Source organism: Fundulus heteroclitus, chromosome 6 (genome assembly GCF_011125445.2).
Source record: "Fundulus heteroclitus isolate FHET01 chromosome 6, MU-UCD_Fhet_4.1, whole genome shotgun sequence".
Classification (NCBI taxonomy): Eukaryota; Metazoa; Chordata; class Actinopteri; order Cyprinodontiformes; family Fundulidae; genus Fundulus; species Fundulus heteroclitus.
Window position 1 is genome coordinate 27,021,096 of NC_046366.1, and position 14,315 is coordinate 27,035,410.

At 37.7% G+C, this 14,315-nt stretch overlaps 1 protein-coding gene across 1 annotated transcript in view; it reads left to right on the forward strand.

Annotated features, from left to right (window-relative positions):
• LOC105932237 (collagen alpha-1(XI) chain) overlaps positions 1 to 14,315 on the forward strand; it is a 118,578-nt gene that overhangs the window by 15,473 nt on the left and 88,790 nt on the right. Inside the window, exons 3-4 of the mRNA XM_036138458.1 lie at positions 1,403 to 1,616; positions 5,804 to 5,966. Coding sequence (XP_035994351.1) covers positions 1,403 to 1,616; positions 5,804 to 5,966 — 377 coding nt within the window. The remainder of the gene's footprint in view (positions 1 to 1,402; positions 1,617 to 5,803; positions 5,967 to 14,315) is intronic.

Below are 14,315 nucleotides of genomic sequence, written 5' to 3' on the forward strand. Positions count from 1 at the left end.
TTTTGTGGGTCAGAACCTTCAAAGATGGGGAGTTGGTGGTCTCGACTTTAGGTTTTGAGTCAGAAAGCTGATAGTCTTACCACCATTTCCGTTGCTTTTGTCCATACAACTTCAAATGTTTGGTCTTTTTTACTTTGTTGCAACAATGATTTTTTGGCAATAAATCCCATACTCAACCAATTCCTCCTCATGCTGGTCACCAGCTTTGAACCCGTGGGGTTCTGTTTATCACTCTGACTCAAACAGCACACCCAAACTGATCCCACAAATATTCAGTAGGGTTCAGTTCAGGACTGGAGGCAGGTCATTCAGTCCTCTTCACTCCCCAAATTCTGAAGGTAGTTTCTGTTAAAACACTTCTATGTGGGGCCGAACTTTGAAATAAGGACAGATTTTGGTCACTTAGGGAGGAGATATGGGTCTCCCTCTGGTTGTAGAATCTCATTTAGATATCTCTCTACATTGAGATTGCCCCTGATGATGATTTTTTTTTTTAGAGTGAGGAAGATGACACCTCACATCATCACACCGACAGTTTGTTGTTTTTGAGCTCTTTCATGGGCAAAACCCACATAAACAACTCTACTGCTCAACCCACAAAAGCATTTTTCTCAAAAATCTGGCACCATTTAAATAGAAACAAACAGGATTTTAAATGGTAGAAAATGTATTGCCCAGAAACATTTTTAAAACAAAAAAAAAAAATAATCGACCAAACACGTTTCCTTACTTTTTGGGCGAGTTTACAAATTGGAGAAAGGAAACAGAGACTCTGCAGGAGTTGCCTTATGATGTACTGGTAGTTTGCAAAGGTTTCTCTGTTAAAGCTTACTTTAGGATTTAAAAATATTTTGGTGACTTGGTTACTTACCAAATGTTATGACAAAACTGCCATTTATAAACAGTTAACGTGCTTTTACTGGCAACAAGTAGTCAAATTAGAGTACACAGTTTCTGTGTTTCTCTGTCCCATGCATCACCTGCAATTAACCTTTTCAGTTTAAAGTTCAACATGGCTGCTGCTGGAATGTTAAAGTATCTCTGTTTGCTTTTTTTTACTAATTGTACCACAGCCCATGAGCATCTTTAAATGTCTGTCGTTATATCCCTTTGTTAAATTTTTGCACAAAAGCCAAATGTGCAGAATCCAACTTCGAGAAATAAAAATGTCAAACTCCATTAAGCAACAGGATCAGGAATTTAAAACAAAAGAACATTTTCCCAGTAGTGCTCCATGGATAATTTCATTAAATGTAACCAATTTGAGCCATTCCTGTAATTAAATCAACATGTTTCAGAGCAGTGCTGTAAATCTTTAAAATATACGTTTTTTTAATTCCACATATGCAAGTGCTCATTGATCTGCCTGCCATCATTCTTCTTTTTTTTCTGTCACTTTCAGGAGGGGTTTTCCCTGAAGATTTCTCCATTCTGTTCACCATCAAGCCCAAGGCTGGACTCCGATCTTTCCTCCTGTCCATGTACAACCAACAAGGCGTCCAGCAGCTGGGTGTGGAGGTGGGCCCTGACCCCATCTTCCTGTATGAGGACCAGCATGGCAGACCCGCCCCAGAGGAGTACCCTTTGTTCCGCTCCATCAACCTTGCTGATGGCAAGTAAGTGACTGCCTTTGCAGAAGGCTTTTAAACACAGGAGGTAAAATGTGGGTGGTTGACTTTTGTGTTTCCTGAATATTCCCATATTTAGGTTCAGTCAGACCACCTTTAAGCTGCATTTTGAGTGTTGAATTTTGTTGTGAACTTCGGTGTGAAGCCTCTGGGATTATCTCAAAATGAAAGCAGCACAATTTGAAGCTCTTCTCAACCATTTTTAATAAGATTGATAGGTCGTATTGTATTTAAAACAAGACCAGTCTGCACAAAGTATTTTCTCAAGCTCCTCTGGCCTGGTAAAATGACTAACTGCTCTGTAGATTAATTATTATCATGTGTTTGCTTAGTCATTAATAGCACATGGAGCAAGTCCGACAGTAATGGCAAATAAATTGTAGCTAACAGTATAATGACAGCCTTTGTTTTCTCTTGATAATTTACGATCGTGGTGTAGTTGTGTGGAGCAATGGCAAAGATCCTTATAAGCTGCATAGCTCTCCAATGAAGTAAATTTAAATCACGTCAAATGTTGCCATCATTCATATACATAAATACTAACAGAGATGCATAGAAATGATTCCATGTGTGGATACTGTAGTGTTAAAAATTACACCACAGAAATTGTGTGAATACAGAGCCTTGGGAAAGTATACATACCCTTTGAAATTGATTCACATTTTGTGACATTACAACCACAAACAATGTCTTTTTTGAGATGCTATGTGACATACTGAGAAAAGGGTGCTTTTAAAAGGTAGAGTACAAGTTTGTTTGTCTTCTGAGCACCTAGGATGGACTCGCACCAGATTCTAATTACAGTTGAAACGTTACTGAACAAATAATAGCTTGGAGCTCTTTTAATGTTTCTAATAGAAAGGTTGTATGGAGAGCACAGAGAAGTTTTGCCTCCTGACATATTTCCGTCACCAAAGCAGAAATACATCACGTTGACATCGGTCAGTTTGCCACATTCGGAATAACTTGATCCTGACAAGCGTTTACATGCATGTTGATCGGATTGTCAATCAGCATAAACCACCCGTCTCATTCGGGTTACAACTTCATTCCGATTGAACTTAATCTGATCCCAATATTCTGATTGGTGTGTTTACAAGATAGATTTTTATTCCGATCGGCCCTATATTCCGATTACTTTTATCCATTAAAATGTAGTTAGAGAAGCAGGAAAGATGTCCTCATATTTTACTTAATTAAATGAGCATATTGTTCACCATTTCCCTGTTTTGACAATTTTGATCTTTTTGGCTTCAAATTGTCATAAAAAAACATCTAATAATTTCAAAGATGTCAATCTTTTTGCAAGGTCTGTTTTGACTGATTCTTATTTCCACCTTTTTCAAAGCCCGAAGCCTTGTGTGTCAAGCAATTTTGTTTTTAAAAAAGTTAATGCAGGTAAATATGGAAGACAAAGGAGAAGAGAAGCATAGAGAAAGCTCCCCCTGTCAAGTATGAATTGCCACATGGGCGGTTTAAGTCAAGGCAAGGCCAATTTATTTGTATAGCGCATTTCAGTACAGAGACAATGCAAAGTGCTTTACATGATTAAAATACATGAAAATAAAACAGAATAAGAGCAAGTAGGAATAAAATGTAGAAACAAAATAGAAGAGTGGAGAATAGAAACTAAAAGCAAACATTAAATATAGTTGGACTACAAAGTTGCACTAATGATGTTTCAGTAAAACAGTTTAACTAGAACAGTCGAAGGCAATCCTAAACAAATGTGTTTTTAATCTTGATTTAAAGGAACTCAAGCTTTCCGCACTTTTACAGTTTTCTGGGAGTTTGTTCCAGATAAGTGGAGCATAGGAACTAAATGCTGCTTCTCCGTGTTTGGCTCTGGTTCAGCAGAGTAGACTGGAGCCAGAAGACCTTAGTGGTCTGGAGGGTTGATACACTGATAACAAGTCTGTGATGTATTCAGGGATTTATAGACTAACAGAAGGATTTTAAAGTCTATTCTCTGAGATACAGGGAGACAGTGGAAGGACTTTAGAACTGGGGTTATGTGCTCTACTTTCTTAGTCTTAGTGAGGACGCGGGCAGCAGCGTTCTGGATCAGCTGCAGCTGTCTGATCCACTTTTTAGGCAGACCTGTGAAAACACTGTTGCAGTAATTAATTCAACTAAAAATAAACGCATGGATTAGTTTTTCTAGATCCGGCTGAGACATTAGTCCTTTAATCCTGGAAATGTTCTTCAGGTGATAGAAAGCCAACTTTGTAATTATCTTTAGATGCTTTTGGAGGTTCAGGTCTGAGTCCATCACTACTCCCAGTTTTTGGGCCTGATCAGTGGTTCCTAGTTGAAGCTGTGTGCTAACCTTTGATCTCTCCTCTATTGGTCCCAAAAATGATTACTTCTCCTTGTTTAGTTCTGGTTCTAGGTATGCAGAGCAGGCTGGAGCCAGACTACCTTAGAGGTCTGGAGGGTTGATACACTGATAACAAGTCTGTGATGTATTTAGGTGCTGAGTCATACTTTCTGGTTTAAAACATCCTGTGGTTTATATGGCGCCATTTCATACCTGGAAATAGCTGAAACAAGAAAAACCACAAAGATATAAAATTACCAGCCTCCGCAGGGACACCAACAGCAGCATTTAGCAACAACAAAAAGAAAGTCAGTTATTGTGTTTGTGGAAACCATTTTAATTCCAAGATGGAGATAAGGATAAAAAACTCTTTGCTATCTATGAGCAACTACTATAGAAAGTAACATGAATTGCTGTCATATTTTCCCCAGAGCTGAATGCATGTGTCGGAATTTTCAGTAGCTGCACAAACATGTGGGTAGATTTAAATTAATTGGTCTTATGTATTATTAGTCATAACAATATTATTTGTTGGTAATTTGCTTTTAAGAGTTAAGATTTGTTTTTTAGTTATTGCCTAATATTGCTGATGTTTTTGGTATTATTTCTTTCTGTAATATACTTCACATTATGCACTTTGTCAGGAATTGTACTGATAGTCGTGGGGCGGTGGTGGTGCTTTGGGGGGGATTGGAGTACTACTGTTCTAATGACATATATACATAAAATGCCAACAAGTAAACATGAAAGTTCAAGAGGAAAAATACTTTTGCATGGTCCTTTATATACGCAGAACTCTCGTTTGTATTTATTTTTCAATTTTTTTTGAGGTAGGTGTTTAAGAGGTTATACTTTCTGACTCATGGGTTTATAAAAAACTGTATTTTAGAAGAAACAAACAAAGCAACAATGGATCTACAGTACTAATAAAATTCTAGATTTTATATCTAAGGGAATGTTTTAGAATCAGTTTATTGACTCATACTTAAAGTTAACCTATTTTGTTGTTGCATGTATGGACATTTAATTACAGATAATTGCATCCATACTTTTCTCTTTATAATTGCCTTACATTTGGCTGGTCAGACCACTTTTCAGTGTCAAAAAGATTTTTGTCTTTGTGACTCACATCCTTGTTCTAATGGGACAGCATCTGCAGCCTACAACAGATCATCTGGGGAACAGGACTTGAAAGCTGGTGGCAAAAAATTTGCCTCTTTCTGTCTACATCTGTTTTGACATGGGTTGACCAACTACTGTCTGATGTGTTAACGTCAGCCAGTTCCTGTTTCTGAAATTCTAGAACTGCACAATAACAAACTATGTAAAAGAGCCTTTCAATGATCTAGATCTCATTTCAGGACTGATGCCTTTCCCTCCGTCCATATCTTGACTAACTGCAAATGTAAAATTGTTTTGCAGGTAGAAAGAAATTCTCTGCAGAAAGGCTGACTTTTGAACAAATCTCTACATTCTGCCAAGAAAAAGTTTAACAAACCTTATCTTTAAAAGTGAAAAGTCACACAATGACTGCACATATTAAAATAAATACAACAAACTTAAATAAAGGGCAAATCAAAGGCTTGTCCCTGCGACGTCAGAAGAAAAAAAGGATATCTTCGTGTCTGTACACAAAATGTTATTGATGACGGTATGATTGATTTTGAACTTTAGACAAACTAGCAGGCAGATTTTGTTTCACACACTAACACGGCTGTTTTTCATCTGCTGACTGGCTCTTGTATTTCAAAAAGTAAGACTGATGGCTATATCCTTCCAACTACTGCTCAGCATAGATATGGCAAAGAAGGCATTTCTTATAGTTCCCGATTTCTGACCTCTCTTTACTTCACAGGTGGCACAGAGTCGGCATCAGTGTTGAGAAGAAGAGTGTTACCATCATTGTGGATTGTAAGAAGACGGTGACCAAACCACTTAAAAGAAGCGACCAGGCTGTAATAAACACCGAAGGCATTACAGTGTTTGGCACCAGAATCCTGGAAGATGAGGTCTTTGAGGTAAGTTTGAACCTCTCTAAGGGAACTCATGCTTTATAAAAGCAATCACTCACACACAGACACAGACACACGTGTATGTGTGTGTAAATATATTTATATATATATATATATATATATATATATATATATATATATATATATATATATTTTTTTTTTTTTTTTTAGGAGAGTATATATATATTCCAAATGACAGTCACTGATAATATATATGAAACATAATAAAGCAATGACCGCTGGAGATAAGCACCCACCCCATCCCCACCCAACGGCCCCGCAAACAAAAGTCTGTAAAGATGATGGGTGGAAAATCAAGCAACAGAAAACACATTTGTGGCACAATTGACAGACGACTTGATATTCTGTTGGTTATGTGTAGATATAGGAGCGCTTTTGACTTTTGAAGAAAATATGCTCATATTTATGACAAGCTGCCCTGGGGCGGGCTGACAGAAGCAAGGCTGCCATACATTGTTGCCACCAGGCCTTGCACAATGACACAACAAGTGAGATGGTTGAAGCTGGGGATCAAACTGGAGACCCGCCAGTTACAGAACCAATTCCCTAACTCTTGCACCACTGTCACCCAAAAGTTGCCCTTTGTGCCATTATTTTGTCCATCCTGGTTAATCTTGGACACAGCTTAAAGCACAATTGCGTTTCTTCTTTTGATTTGCAACTACCGTTTGAAGAATAAGAATATTCATAAAATAGAAATCATATTGATCAATATCGATAATTATCAACACATTCAAAATATATTTTAAGTGCAGCCCTAGCCATTTTATGCTGTTGCTTAGTGACCTATTTTTAGATACAGACACAAACACTGAATTCAAACCCAACCCTTTATTCAACTATTTTTACCAAGACTACAAGTTTTTTTAAAAAAAGAACATGTGCTCTCTGAACTCTTTGAAGGGGGCAGCGATTGGTGACGGAGCGTTCCGCGATCTGCATTTGTGATTGATTGGAAGGATATAATGGCTGTAATATTAACCTACATGATAGGCTAGAATGCAAAAAGAAGGGAACTGTTATTCTATTTTACTTTTTATTGACCTTTTTTTCTATCATTGATATACGTCTATCGATAGATATCGTTATTGAATTATCGTCCAGCCCTATGAGGAATAGTAATTTTCTGCTGAGACTTCAAATATTTTGGTTACCCATTTCAAGGCCACAGATTTTATATATATATATTTTTAAGTTGTAAATAGTTCTCAGTGGTGAATTTCATTGGGCAAAACGAAACTATTGGATTTGGTTGCATGCCTCTTGAAAAACCTCGTACAACGTGTTTTTTTTCATTATGCTATTCTACCCTTGGCCCAGACTGAATCGGTTTAAATGCTTGACTAACATTGAAAACAGAAGTCTGCTTTGAGAATATGTCACAATATACTTTAATTATTTACAACAGAAATGTTGGTATTTAAAATTGCATCATGCAGAAATATTACCTTGGTTTTGTATTGGCTGTTGCAATCTTGAGGATTGCACAGGTAGCCTCTCGCTTTGTGGAAGATGTGAGCTTAATGCTGCCACAGATAAACAAGCTCTCTTTGATGCCACTGCACTTGGAATGCATGTAAAGTGGAGCAGCCTGCAAGATGTCTGCCTCCAGGTCAGAGACCACTTTCCACTGTGAAAATCGTTGAAAATGTTGAAGCCCCTTTTCCATCATGAACAGGTTTTTGGCAGTCAAAAACATTTCCAGGGATATTAAACATACTGACAACATGAGGTCATCTAATTCATTTTGAACTACATCTTTGTTTTGTACATATTGTACAGATTTACTGTATTAAGTAAATTAGCAATAGGAAATAAAAGTGAACAGTACTTGAATTGTATTTCAGCTAAGCAGGAGATGAGGAAATAATAGCCGACCTCGGTGTTTCTATTTTTATTTCAGGTAGGAGTTGTTTTGCTCTTGTGAAAGCTCATTGTTTAAAGACCCATTACACTAAATAGTGTTAAATTACAGAGTAATTTCTTTTGCTCTTTTTAGAACCTTTAACAGATGAAGTGGTGTGTTTTGCTCCAAGAGCTTGAGCTTTTCACATGTAACAAAATGGTCTTAAGCGCTTAAAATAAAAGCAACCATGTATATCCCACCAAATCATAACTCTTTTTATGTCAAGTGTGTTTAGGATTGTTGATTACAAGATACTTGTTCGTGGACAAGCCACAGCACTATTCCCTATGTTTTAAGTGTTATTAGATAATTGTTGTAAAGTCATCTTATAAAGAAGATTGTTTCTCATCTAAAAATCTGAGCACAAATCTGTTTTATGTATATAATGCATTCATATACAATTCAGATGATCACAAATAGAATTTAATGCACATTATTTTGGTTATCTTTATTTTGATTCATAGTAATTGGGAATATTTTATTGAAATCAAAAAAGGGTTAAATGGAGATGCACATGACAAGAGATCACAAGTTTAGCTTAGATCAGTGATTGACAAATGAAAAAAACTTGGAAAAAGTAGACTTTTTAACCCCTATTTATCAAATACATCAAAACTAAGACCTACCTCATGTGCTTTTATGCACATTTTATGTGTAATGTAAATCAGATAACGGTAAGGGATGCATACTTTAATGCATAAATGGGCAGAATTTTGCCAATTATTTCTTTTCTGTTGGATCCAAGACTGCTGCTTTCTATCAAAGAGCAATGCATGTTATGCCATGGAGGCCATCGTGTCTTTGATATTAACGGTCCGGTTGGAGAAAATCAGTTTTACCTATCTTGCAGATTGAAAGTTTAAAGGAGCCTCATTTCATTAATAAAGTTCCAAAACAGAAATACTTTTTTTAAAATAAGGTCCTGCAGAAGAAATTGTGTATAAATTCAAAGCAGGCTTACATATCGATGCGTGGTGTGGTCTTAGCTGTTTGAAATGGCTGAAATTCTTTCTTAAACTGGCCTCTCTACTGATGCATAAGTCAGTTAAAAAGTTTGTCAAAGCTGCCGAGTTTTCCTTTGATTGGCTGCTGAAATGCTAAAAGATATTATACCAAAAGTCATCTCTGTTCAGTAGACTTTATTCTAAATCTGGTGTAAATGTAAGATATTATGGACAAATGCGTCAATGGATATATTAGTATTTGTTTTCTACTTCTTCCTTGTCTGTTGAAGTCAAAGCTTTCAAACTCTATAAAGGGAGCTGCAGTATATTGGATTTTAAGGCTAGTGTTTGTTACATTTATGTACTGAACTTGCAAAAGGTTTAAGTAAGGGAGTATGCATACATTGTAGTGCTTGTAAGTGAGACTGCACCCAGTTTCAGCCGGTAAAACCCTAATGCCTGCATTTCTGCTGCTCACCTTAAAAACTCACACAAAAAAGTATATTAAAGATGTGCTGATCTACTCCTAGTTGGCTTCCTTTCTATCTGAAACTGTTTTTAAGTTATCATTTATTTAAGTGCAGCCCTGGCCATTTATATATATATATATATATATATATATATATATATATATATATATATATATATATATATATATATATATATATATATATATATATATATATATATAATCAGTCGATTTTACCTCAGAAGCTGCTACTGCACGTGTCTGACTTACTGCGCTAGATTACACAAGCAGGTGTCAAAGCTGGAAGTGAAGGGAATACCGAAGGCGAGAGGAAAATATGAGCAGAGTGTGCTAAGACCTGGCCCGAACTGCACAGATGTTTAAGAGATGTACTCACTGACCTGTTTGTTCCCTGTTCCCCCTCCCGTCTCCTCTTCATCTATCAAGAAAAACGTTTTCAAGTTAAAACAATATATAGTTCTCATTTTAATCAGTACCATTTTTCAGAATTGGATTTTATTGTTTTTTTGTTTAGAGTGACTGTCACTCTGTACGTCTCGTTGAAGAGTAGGAGGAAAGGGAGGTGAAGATATTTTGTTCATGTGCCTGTTATTACTGCAGAGCGGGTCGCTCCAAAATGCTGTCCCTCGAGCAGGAGAGACGTTGGCAGAGGAACAGCTTGAGCCTGATGGGCTCCAAGCCTTAAATGAATCATTGTTTAGAGTTTATAGCTGAGTTGGCAGGAAGAGAAACGGAGTGACTGTTTCTAATGTGCCTCAGTCGCTCTTTTGTTTTAGATACAGTTAATTGAAACGTTTATTTTTAGTTGACAATGTCACTATTCACCATTCACTATTCACCAACACAAACTAGTTCATGATTGTGAAGTGAAAGGGGCTGTGATTAACAGTTTTCAAATTTCATTACGTGTAAAATTTGATTGCGTCCAGCCCCCTTTTGTTCTGACACATTTAAACAAATATATTCATATGTTTCAGTGAGGAAAAATAACTCAAAGTCAGCTAATTAGTAAATGGACTGGATGGACGGAATGTCTGAACAGCAATTATAAATTTTCTGTTGGATTTAGGTCTGAGCTCTGATGAGGCCATTCTAACCCATCAATTTTCTTTGAACTTAAGCGTTTTGATGAACATCTGGCAGCATGATTGTGGATGTTGCCGAGCTAGAAATCAAGTGTCTTCCTCTGTCTCAAGTATTTTGCAGTGTATAACATTTTGATCCAGTTTTGAGTTGTATTTAGCCACATCAGTCTCTGACCAGTGTCCCTGTACCACATGAACTAAAGCGTCCCCACAGCTTGATGCTGCTGCCACCATTTGTCACAACAGCAACAGGGATTGGATGTCCATGTGTTTTTGAGAGATATTCAGTGTTACGTTTCCACCACACATTGTGCTGTCAGGTATTAAAAAATACCCCCCCATGCAGAGTCTTTGAACGTGAATGTTTTGAAAGGTTTTAATCTATGCCACATTGTGCCCATTTTCAAATGATGATTAAGATGTTTAAAGTTGACTTATTGTTTTCTAAGCTAAGCCTGCTTTAAGCTTCTTCACAACTTTCTCCCTGACCTCTCTGGCGTGTTCATTGGAATCATGATTCTGTTTGTCCACTACTTTTCTCTGACGGACCTCTGATGCTCTTACAGACCAGTTTTATTCATACGTGCATGCAAAGTATTCAGTAAAGTTCACGGTGGCTCAATACAAATTCAGATTTTAGATAAAAGCATGAACATTTTGATTATGAATAGTTTTGCTACTCTTTTTTTTTTTTTTACTTTTAAGTTTGCTTGTGAGGTTTATTTGACTTTTTCCCCCCTTAATCAGACCTAAATGTTCTTTTTACTTTAAACCCAACTTAATAATATTTGACTATAAATATTTGTTGAGCTGTATTAGAGCCAAAATGATTACCAAAACCATTTGGTAATGTGACAGAGTTGAGAAAGCAAAGGAAAGGAGGGCAGACCAGCAAGCAGGTGGTTCAACAGTCCAGTGAGCTACTGGGAGGGAACATGTTTAAATATTCAAAGGTCGCAAGGCACTGTGCACCCACGGTGCTTGAAATGAAATGTTATTCTGGTGCTGACAGCAATGGCCGAATGTGACAAAACACTGGAAGAAATCTGGAAAATATTACAGTCTTATATAGTAGTTTCTCTGTTCAGTTCCTCCTGGGTGATTATTTTCCTTGTACTATTTTAAAATTACCATCTGTCTCTTTGTTCTTTCAAGATGAGAGGGACTGGAGGAGAAGGATTTTTCTGATGAAATGTCATGTTATTCTTCAGTGATTTACAGTTGTTAAATTAAATACATATGCAATATCTTTGTATTGCTAGTGCCTGCTGTAGCAGTGAATAGAGAGCAGCGCATTGTAAGGTTAAAGCTGTAGCATCTACGCTTAAGGTAGTACAAAAATAGCTTTTAGCGTGGTAGATAATGTTAGCTTCTGTTAACTAGCACACTATTGGTAGCATTTTAGTTAAGCAAAGTTGAAAATGTTTTCTTGTGATAACTGAAAACTAGTATTAGCCACTGTTAGCTAACATCTTATTAGTTGTTAACTTATAACATCTATATCTACCATAATAGATGTTTTTGATCAGTTTGCAACATGCTAATGCAAGCAATGATTGCTTATGTCAAAGTAATGTTTTATGATTAAGAATGATGGGTTTTGTGGGACAGACCAAGTGGCATTAACATTTCTTCAGGAATTTGTCCAGTGTATTTTAAGATGCCACATCTTAAAATAAAAAAAATAAAAAAAAGAAGAAGAAGCTGAAGAAGCTGCAATTATGTGGCATCTTCTTTAGGGAGCTTTTTTTTTCAAAGGTTGCAAACGTTCTTAGCAAGAAATCTTCCAAACCGGTGTGCGTGCTAAACTGGAGATGGTTCTTAGTTAGCACTGCTTCTGTGTCTTACCACTTTCGCAAGCTGTCTCTGCCACTGACAGTGCTACCAGAACCTTTGAAATAAATAAGAATAAGAATAAGAAATTTTATTCAATTGTACATTCCAATAAAATTTGTCTTCTGCATTTAACCCATCCCCTTAAGGAGCAGTGGGCAGCTATCACAGCGCCCAGGGAGCAATCTGGGGATAAGGGTCTACAAGAATAAGCCCTAAAAAAGGCACCATCACCCCTGCGTCTTTACAAGTTATCCTGTACTTATTATACATTTTTATGCCATTTTTGATGCTTGCACAATTGCTATATCATTGTCACTGAATCAGCTTTGATTAGCTGTATTACCTCTGTTCCCGAGGGACTGGAAGAACCGGGGGAGTGTATTTTATCCCCAGTTAGACGCATAATGAGGGATGTGATGCAGAGTGTTTGCCGTCCTGCTTTGTTCTTAACAAATGATGCAACCATTAGGTGTACTTGTTTAGTAGAAATTGACATGGGACACAGCTTTATTTTCTCAAGAAATCAGCTTCCTGTCTGAATGTGTCAGAGAAATCTGGTTGCAATTATGTCTTATGTGTTCAAGAGTTGGAAAAGTGCAAAATTATTCAATTTCAGGCACTGCTGTTTTCTGAGGGCAGTTAACGCCACCAAATTTTGAGGCCAGTCATCTAATGAAACTCAGTTTTGTGGAAAGGATAATACTTAGGTCATTGGTAGGGGAAGTACTTTGGAAGTCTGAAAAAACGTTCATGACTGTATTCATCAGGCTCAGATGGTCGTAGACCAACACATACCTCTCCACTATACAAACAGAAATACAGGACAAACACTCCAAAAGCCAAAACAGGTGTTCTAATTCCTTCCAGTCTCAGTAAAAGTTATCTGAGTTGATTAAGTTTATAAATCCAAGATGTTGCTGATTTCATAGTCAAAGAAGAAACCACATATTTATTTATGCCTCTAAATGAGTATAGTGAACACACATACACACACACACACACACCTCACCACCACAGTGATCTTGTGCCAGCAGGAGCTGTGTGTATTCGATCAAAGTCAGATCATCATTTTTCAGCTTTTGGTTTGCTTGACTTTGGAAGCTTATGATTTGCTTCTTTTCCTTCAAACCGCACACATCTCCTGCTGGCAGCCAAAAACATTTATCTGACCCTGTTCTCACTGCAGGCACATGTGGTACAAATCAGTTTTTCTTTTTTTTTCTTTTTTTTTTTGGGGGGGGGGGGGGGTGGTCAAGTGACCAGGTAAGACTTTTGTAGAGCAAGTGTGAACCCTGAGACTTGGCACATAGCTCATCTTTTTCAAGTCAGATTCAAGCCACTTCCACATGTGGTACAGAATCCGACTTGTATCTGCTCTTTGTCGCAACTTTGCAGCGGTGGGAAGGGACAGCAGTTAGCAAGATTAACAGCAGCTGCAACAGCGCTGCACCATGGAGCGACAGCGAGATGTCAGACCTCATTAATATATGGAGCGAGACCTCTATTCGAGCCAAATTGGAAGGCTCGTATAGGACCCGTTTGGATGAGGGATGCAGCAAAATGTGTGAACAATCCTGCACACTTTGCGGTGCCAAAGCGGCTACCCAGCGCGTGGTAATCTGCCGCAGTTGCTATGCGACACAATGGATTGTAACGGGTGTCCTCGGCATTTAGGAGCAGGGAGGAGAGGCTCTAAAAAAAACAAATAAAAGTTGCCTTCGACATGCAACAGCTCTGAATGAACTTGGTCTCTGTGAAGTTGTTGAAACCCCTGCCCCGCCATTCCTGCCGGCGTCCCTGCATCTAAACAGACCTCTGAGCTAAGTTGGTAAAATGCCAGAATACAGCGTTTCAATCTCTTTTGATTCATGCGTTTCCCCCTCAGCACCCACTGACACAATAAATGGCTGCCGTTAGACACTTACGACCATGACACTATTTTTCTTCCACGTTTCCTGGGCCAAAGCATGCTGGGCTTGACATTGTTGTCATTGTTCATTTTGCACACGCGGGTTAGTTGGGAGCCGCAAACAGTTCACACTTGAATCAGATGTAGGCAGCGTCCTAAAAGGA